At 49.5% G+C, this 8,064-nt stretch overlaps 1 protein-coding gene across 1 annotated transcript in view; it reads left to right on the forward strand.

Moving 5' to 3' along the window:
- LOC104625425 (receptor-type tyrosine-protein phosphatase alpha-like) overlaps positions 1-8,064 on the forward strand; it is a gene marked incomplete at its 3' end in the record, with an annotated part of 28,660 nt that overhangs the window by 3,333 nt on the left and 17,263 nt on the right. The window contains exons 2-4 of the mRNA XM_010293045.1: positions 3,506-3,584; positions 4,015-4,377; positions 7,802-7,819. Coding sequence (XP_010291347.1) covers positions 3,506-3,584; positions 4,015-4,377; positions 7,802-7,819 — 460 coding nt within the window. The remainder of the gene's footprint in view (positions 1-3,505; positions 3,585-4,014; positions 4,378-7,801; positions 7,820-8,064) is intronic.

The raw sequence follows: 8,064 nt of genomic DNA on the forward strand, positions 1-8,064 counted from the left end.
GCCCCCGGGGTTTCTGTGTAACGAGCTGCCCAGCAAGCCCCGGTGCTCTCGGGGCTGCCCGGCGTCCTGTTTCTTTTGACATTCACAGTCCTCGAGCCGGAAAAACTGCGTCGAGCTTATCCAGCATCCGCACCGACAGCCTGCACCAGCTTTCTTGATGAAAACAGGGCAAAGCTTGGGGAAATTCGGTATTCTCACCCCTGGCCAGCTGTATCCTCCTAATGCAATCCACTCAAGGATCAATGAACTCATTAAACATAATACCAAAGGGGTTGTAAAGGCAGGCAGCTGCCTGCCTCCTGATGTAATCCCAGGGCATCAGAGCTGTACTGCCGGTTCGGAGAAGGAGGGACTTGGTGATCTTAAGGGTCTTTTCCAACCTAAATTATTCTGTGGTTCTGTGATCATCTCACCGCCCCAAAGGGGTTTTGTAAACTGGTACCCATGGCTGGTCCAGGAATCGCCTTCAGCTCGCATCCATATAGCAATCACGGTCATGGAGATAAAGCCAAGCTCTTTTCTTGTATGTGGGTTACTTCCCCATGACGGAGGGCAGAAAGACGAGGAAGTTCACAGCTTTCACTTCTTTCCACCCACCCTCCATGTCCTGCTTTTGATACCAAGGGAAAGTATGTTTAGGATGGGGAGAAGAGCTTCAGGGGCCAAGGGGACCTTCAGCTGTTGGCCTTAGGGAATGGGTGTGGGGTCCGTATGAGCTAACCCATCAGTCTTTCCTTCCTTAACTTTCTTGAAAGGACTGCAGGGACCACAGACGGGAGAGGAACTGGGTCCCCTGGGGTCCAGTCCCAGCTCTGCCAGCACTTTGCTGAGTGACCATGAGCAAGTTCATTCCCCTGGTATTTGAGGTGTGCTGCAAGAGCTGAAGCAGCCAGCTCAAAAGATCCTTGAGGCCATTAAGAAAGGCTTGGAAGATACTAAGACCTATATGGTTTTCCAGTGGTCAGTTAATGATGGGCCATGCAATGAGGTGGAAGATCTGCATGTGAGGAGCCGGTAGGATGCCAGCATGGTGGGAGCATCTCCATTAGCGACTCAGCTGTCTGCTCTTGGGGCAAACTGCTGCTGCGGAGCTAGCTCTGGCATAGCTGTGGGAATCCCAAATGAATAGGATCCCAAATGAACAGGAATCCTAAAAGAACGGGAATCCCAAATGAACAGGATCCCAAATGAATGGGAACTCCCATTTTGAGAAATGAGTTGGGGGAAGAGGGAAGGAGCCACACCAACCTGCAAGACTGGCATTTCTATGCAAATATTTATCAAAACACAGTGAACAGTCACTTTGTTTTCCTAGTAGTGTTTGCAGAAGAGCCAGGTTCTTTACCTTGTTTTTGTGTTCTTGCTGGCAGTGATGGGTTGCAGGCAAGGGAAGCGGTTGCGATGGTGAGAGCTCGGCGCTGGTGTCAGCCCCTGCGAGGCTTCAGGAGCACCTCAGCACCGCCGTTACATCTGCCGGACATTCAGCGTGGGCTCAGGGTCCTTCTGCCTTTGCACATGGGTCCCGGCGCGATGAGCGCCCTATTTCTGTGGGTTCCCGCAGTGGGATGCTCGGGGGCTCTGCCTCCCGCAGCGAGCTGCTCTCGCTCTCGCTGGTGGCACATCTTCCTGTGCTTCCCAGTTGCCATTAAACATGGCGGGGACACGAGCTCCCTTTCCTACACTGTGAGGGTGGAAAACCTCTTTGGCTTAGGACGATCTCGGCTCCAGAGTGTGACTGCATGTTGATTGGCCTCAACAAGCACCAGGAGCGGAGCGTGCCATTGAAACCCTAGCTGTGGGTTTTCCAGACGTCCCACCCTGGAGCAGAGCCTCAGGGAGGCATTGCAGGACCAGCCCCCCTCTCACCAGCAGCAGGAGGACCAAATCAGTTCAAATGCATCCAGACAGATATTTTAACCGGTGATAAAACCCTCGGGAAAGTTGGCCGCTCGACACCAGTGGGACCCCTTGGAGAAAGCCCTGTCCTGCTTGCAGCAGCAGGGCTGGCTGCAGAGGGAGCCGAGGGAAAGCTCTTATCTCTGGAGCTTGGTTTCCTTCTGGTTCAGGGTTTGTCTGACCTTTTGGTCACTGAGTAAGTTCGATTTTTGCCAGGTTTTCTTTCGGGGGGGAGGAAAAACATGTAAGTGGGTGGTGCTGGTGAGAGGATACTCCCGGGTGGGGAGGATCTTGTATTTCTGATATTGTTTCCAGAGCTTTGATGACTTCAGTGTTGTCCTTTTGCCCAGAGTTCGGGATGGGTCTAGGGTGAAGCAAATTTAAATAAATACAGTGAGAACAAACAACACGAGATGTATTTAAGAGCGGGAGGCTTAGACCGTGTATCGGGAATAAAACCCTTTTCTGGCAGCGTGACAAGTTGTCTTGGCAGCAAGGTCTCGCAGCCTTCTCCCAGGAGGTGCTGAAGATGCGACGGGCCTTGTGACAGAAGCCTGAAGGACGGGAGAGAGTCGTACGGCAGCTGCCGGTCCATGGCACGTAGCAGAGCTGTCTTGTGAGCCCTCTCGGGGCTCGTAGCAGATTGTGAGATGCTGACCCGTCCTTGGGAGGCCCTGGGGTCTGGGCCTTGGCAGTTTTGGGCTCTCTTCTGGCCAGGATGATGACGTCTCACATCTCACTGTCGTTTGCCTCAGCCTCTGGACCCGTGTCTGTTTGGGAGGAGATAACGATACCCATCTCTCAGGAGCTTTTTGAGGTCTACAGAGGAGAGAAATCACCGTAAAACCCTCGTATTTAAAAGGGCCGGGGGGAGAAAGCCTGGGGGAAACAGCTCAGCTGATGTCACCGTCCTGTAATTTTGCAGGCTGTTTCCTGGGAAGAAGCGTACAGTACAGTCAGTGTGCAGCCCGCGCTTGCGGATGATCTTGGGTTATTATTTACGGGTATTTGTTTCGCCTGCACATGGAGCGAGTCTGAGGGGGTTGGAATGGAGCTGAGCCTGGCCTTGCGCGGGCGTTGTGCCCGTGCCAGTAACAGGCAGGGGCTTCGGTGAGCTGGCGGGGATCCACTGGGCACTGCCCGCCGGAGGAGGTGCCCTCTCCTCCTTCCCTGCCTCCAGTTCCTGGGCATTTTGGATCAAGGCTCCTTGCTGTGGTCTTCACGTGTATTGCATTTCAGTTTGCTCAAAATACACTCATTTGCAGACCGTTACATGAACACGTGATTAATTTTCTTTAAGACCAGGTACTTCTCTTTGGTGGTCAGCTTCATAGCTCGTTTCATTTGTGCTCTCCCACAATTCACCCATTCCCTGCTTCAGCTCTGGTCAATTTTGCTGCTCCACCAGACTGGGATCTCTCCATATGCCCTGCAGTTGGGAACGTTTGAACATACCAATAAATGCTTCCCATCCACATGCCTGCAGGGACTCCAGCCACACGTTCACTCCTCCCTTCCAGCTCTATGCATGGTGGTGTCCCCGGTTTGAATTACTTTGGGATGATGTTGCATGAAGGTTTAAATAACTGTTCTTTGCTCTTTTCCCCAGGTCAACATGGATTTGTGGTTCTTTCTCCTTTTGCTCGGAAGTGGCCTGATAAGCGTAGGTGCTAACAACGTTACGACAGGTAAACCGTGCTCATTGTCTCCTCTCTTTTGTCCCTAAACCGTCTTTAGGACCAAAGGAGTAAGTGCTCACGTGCTCAGTGGCTTAGCCCTTCTGCCCTCCACTTAGCTCATATGAACTGTCTAAAAGAGAGTGAAGGGCTGCAGGTGCTCATAAATGGGACCTGCAGGTTTTACCTCTAGCAAATATTGATCTTCTCTTTCAGGCGATCTAACCTTTGTACCTTCTCGATATCATAATACGTATCCAAGTTACCTGCTTTTATAAGGTGTGAATAACTGTGCTGTACAAAGCATTCCCTGTCTTGGACTTGGGATTTTTTGGCTGTTTTATCCTTGAAGTTATACTTGTGCAAATCTGCAGCATCTAAACCCTCCAGTGTTGCAGAAAGGTATCTCATGGAGGTTCCCTCGTGCTTTCTCCTCTCGCAGAGCCACCCACGACAGTGCCCACCTCTCCCAGGAGCCCCACCAAAGCTTCTACAGCACGTCCTGAAGATGGGACTACGACGAGCGCAAACAGCCTCAACATTAGCACTCCAGTGACTGTTTCTACCATGGTGTCAAAGCCACCTACAACCACAGCCACCAGGATCTCCCCCAACACCACCACTGCCAGCCTCAACACCTCCACCCTGGGGACAACTGTGCCCATGCCTCCAGCCACCTCCCTGCTACCCAGCGTGACGCCGTCTGCTCCGCACACTGCTCTCCCCAGCACAGAAGCAGAGGCGACGGAGAGGAATTTCAGTGCGATGGTGACAACGCAAGAGACCTCTTCTGCTGCCCACAATGGTAGGCATCTCCTTCACCTCTTCTTCTCCAGGCCACTCTGCCTCTGGGTTTGTTTCTTTGCTCTTCTTTTGTTTTGCTGAACAAAAGGGAATGAGAAGACACTTCGGGGCAAATTCCACAGTGAAAGAAGTAATACAACTCCCTGAAGTGACCAGATCAGAAGAGGTTTACCCTACCAAAAGTTTGGGCTTCTTGCCAAGGCAAGGGGCACCAGCAACCCTAGGATCTCGTTCCACTTTTGTCATTTTGATGAATTTCATCACTTTTTGTGGTTTCCGGAGTGTGAAACGGGGCAAGGGCTGCACAGCTCCCAGGTGCTGGCTGAAAAGTTGATCCGTAACGGGTCTGTGTAGGCAATAGCAATAAATCACTCCGAGTTGCCGCTCAGCTGCAGACCCTGGGTTATCCAGAGCATTTCTGCATTTATTTGTATTTTGGTAGCCACCATGGGCTCAGGCCATGCTTTTTGGCATTGTACAAGCACACACACAACAAGGCAGTCCCTATCCCAAAGAATTTAAGGCTTAGAATAGAGGTGGCCAACCAGGGGTGAGATCTAGCTCCTGGGGAAAGTTGGTAAGTTGGTGCATTATCCAAAATTAGCCAAGCTGGGGATGAAGGATGATGTGGTAGGATGGTGCTGGCCCAGCTGGTAGAGTAATCTGTATGCTCCACCCGATGTTTGATAAACTGCTTGCAGACAGGAGATACACATAATCTGATAAACCATCTGAAGATATTCTCTCCACTGTGATGAACGCCAGGAGCAACACATTGAGACCTTATTGAGCAGAGTATTCCATGCGCTGGATGTCTCAGTTTTGCATTTGCTGGCACATCCGATGATAAGGTGGATGCCCCATCCCTGGAATTGCTCAAGGTCAGGTCAGACAGGGCTTTGAGGAACCTGATCTAGTGAATGATGTCCCTGCCCATGGCAGAGAGCTGGACTAGATGATCTTTGAAGTTCCTTCCAACCCAAACCATTCTGTGATTCTATGCTTACATTATCATTTTTTTCCCCATTACTTGGGCTACTTTAATCTTTGAAAGGTCTAGATAAGCAAGAGTTCTCTCTATTGCCATCCTGCTGTCACTCCCCATTTGGCACATCATAAAAGTGGCCCCTAAGAATGTAGATTTTGGCCACTCAATGTAGGTTAAGAGCAAAAATCAGGCCAAAAGAGGCTGAGGTGACCAGAAATCTTAGCTGATTTGTGACTCTTCAGCCACCATTTCCCCATTGCTGCATGGTTTCAGACCCAGCTTTGATACTATGTGCCTCTGAGTTGCAACAGTTACATAGCAGTGCCTGCTAGAGGTTATAGTGCTATAGGTTATATACATATATAGCTTTGGCAGTGCAGGATCACAGCATCACAGGATCACAGAATCATTAAGGTTGGAAAAGACCTTCAAGATCATCAAGTCCAATCACCAACCCAGCACCACCATGCCCACTAAACCATGTCCTGAAGTGCCACATTCACACATTTTTTGAACACTTCCAGAGATGGTGACTCCACCACCTCCCTGGGCAGCCTGTTCCAATGCCTGACCACTCTCTCGGTAAAGAAATTTTTCCTAATATCCAACCTAAACCTCCCCTGGCGCAACTTGAGGCCATTTCCTCTCGTCCTATCGCTGGTTACTTGGGAGAAGAGACCAACCCCCACCTCACCACAACCCCCTTTCAGGTAGTTGTAGAGAGCGATAAGGGCTCCCCTCAGCCTCCTCTTCTCCAGACTGAACATCCCCAGCTCCCTCAGCCGCTCCTCATAAGTCTTGCTCTCCAGACCGCTCCCCAGCTCCGTTACCCTTCTCTGGACACGCTCCAGCACCTCAACGTCCTTCTTGTAGTGAGGGGCCCAACACTGAACACAGGATTCGAGGTGCAGCCTCACCAGTGCCGAGCACAGGGGCACGATCCCTGCCCTGCTCCCGCTGGCCACACACACTATTGCTGATACAGGCCAGTATCAGATATAGTGGAAAAACAGGAGGGATAACTTGGTGGTGCGGTAGAAGAGCCTGAGAGAAGGTAATACTGGAGTTAATGCAGGGACACGTCAAGCGTGCATTCCTTAAGAATAAATTTCTCAAGGGATATTGGGTGTTGGGTATCTGAACCCCTCTTCACATCAGTGGGATGTATGTGCCCTCTTCCTCTGTGCATCTTTGACAACTGCCGCCTGTGAAGCTGCAGAGAAGTTGTCTTTGCTCGCAACATAGGAAGGGATGTGGCTGAAGGAAGTCTGCAACCCAGCTTTCATAGTGTCCTGTCATCCCTGAGCTCATCCAGCTTCCTTTCAAACACAAATTCTCACGGCTTTTTTGCAAGGTGAAGGAGTCAAGAGAAACCTTAGATACACGCGTGGTGCAAGTTTAGGATAAACGTAGCCTTCGAATGGGAGTGGTGGAGGCAAAAGCCTTAAGTACTGCTGAGATCTGGATTTTGTAATACGATGTCTGCTAGCGGGGGACTGAATTTATCATTTTGGTGTCTTTGCTACTTTTTTTATGACTTGGGTTACTGTTCTTGATGAACTCCCTCAGTGTACGCTATGACACGTTGCCCATTGCACCATCAAGGCCAGATGTGGCTTCTCACTTGATGTCAGTCCTGAGAAAAATGACAAAACCTGATTCTTTCTTTATTTCAAGTAATTTGTCAAGGAGCAAAATTAGTTTTAGGGCTGCCCTTGCCGTTAGTCTTAATGGGAAATTTGGATATCAGTTGTGAAGGAATTAAGTGGTGCTTGATGGACGGGGCAGAAGGCACCGCATGAATCACATGTTGTGCAGGCAGTTCCTGCTTCTCCAAGATTGTCCTCAGCCCCTGAAGCTCTAAACACGTAACAGCGTGGTGGGGGCTGCCTGTGCCAGCAGCATTGCAGCAGGAGAGCTGGGCTGTGCTCTCATCAGCACAGGTTTGTTCTGGTTTCCTCTAGATGAGACATCCAAATCAGGGAGTAGAGGCTTTCCTTGGATGCTCATGATCCCCATCCCTGAGCCCAGCTGCTCTTAACTGAACTCTTGGCTCAGCCACTCTTTTAAAATTATGCACGAGTGTTATCTCTTAATATTTAAGCGCGAATCAGTTACACCAGTGACTTGCTCATTAGAGGGTTAAACAGACTGTGTTATCGATTAAGAGCGTTGTCTGTATCTATGTTACAGCTCGGCTTCAGCTCCCTGCTCTGCTGATAAAACATTGGGGGTTGTTCCTTTTTCCTTGTTACTAAGTGAAGGCTGAAACTCATTTTAACATCCTGGCTTTGTAGCTGTTTTTTTAAAGGAAAGATTTACGAGAGGATGATGAGAGTTACTAAATTTGTAACTGTCTTGGTCTTTGATCCTTCCTGACATATTAAAATGTAGATTTCTTTGTTGCTAAAGGACTTTTGTTTTCTTCTTTTTGCAGGTAACTCTGACAGAAGAGGTAAGAATTTTATATTTCATTGCTCTTTAGTCAAGCCCTCAGTAAAAACATTTCCAGAAGTATTCTGCTGTTAGATAGCTCTCCTTATGACACACTTCCAAACTTGCTTTTACAAAGCCTATCCAAGCTCTTCGGAAGGGCTGGTGACACACTGATATCTTAATTTGTGTTGGGCTCTTCTTTTCAGAAATAAATAATTCTGTACCAATTTGTACATGTCCTATTAGATATGACGAATTCCTGCT

This window comes from Phaethon lepturus, unplaced genomic scaffold, assembly GCF_000687285.1.
Source record: "Phaethon lepturus isolate BGI_N335 unplaced genomic scaffold, ASM68728v1 scaffold6848, whole genome shotgun sequence".
NCBI lineage: Eukaryota > Metazoa > Chordata > Aves > Phaethontiformes > Phaethontidae > Phaethon > Phaethon lepturus.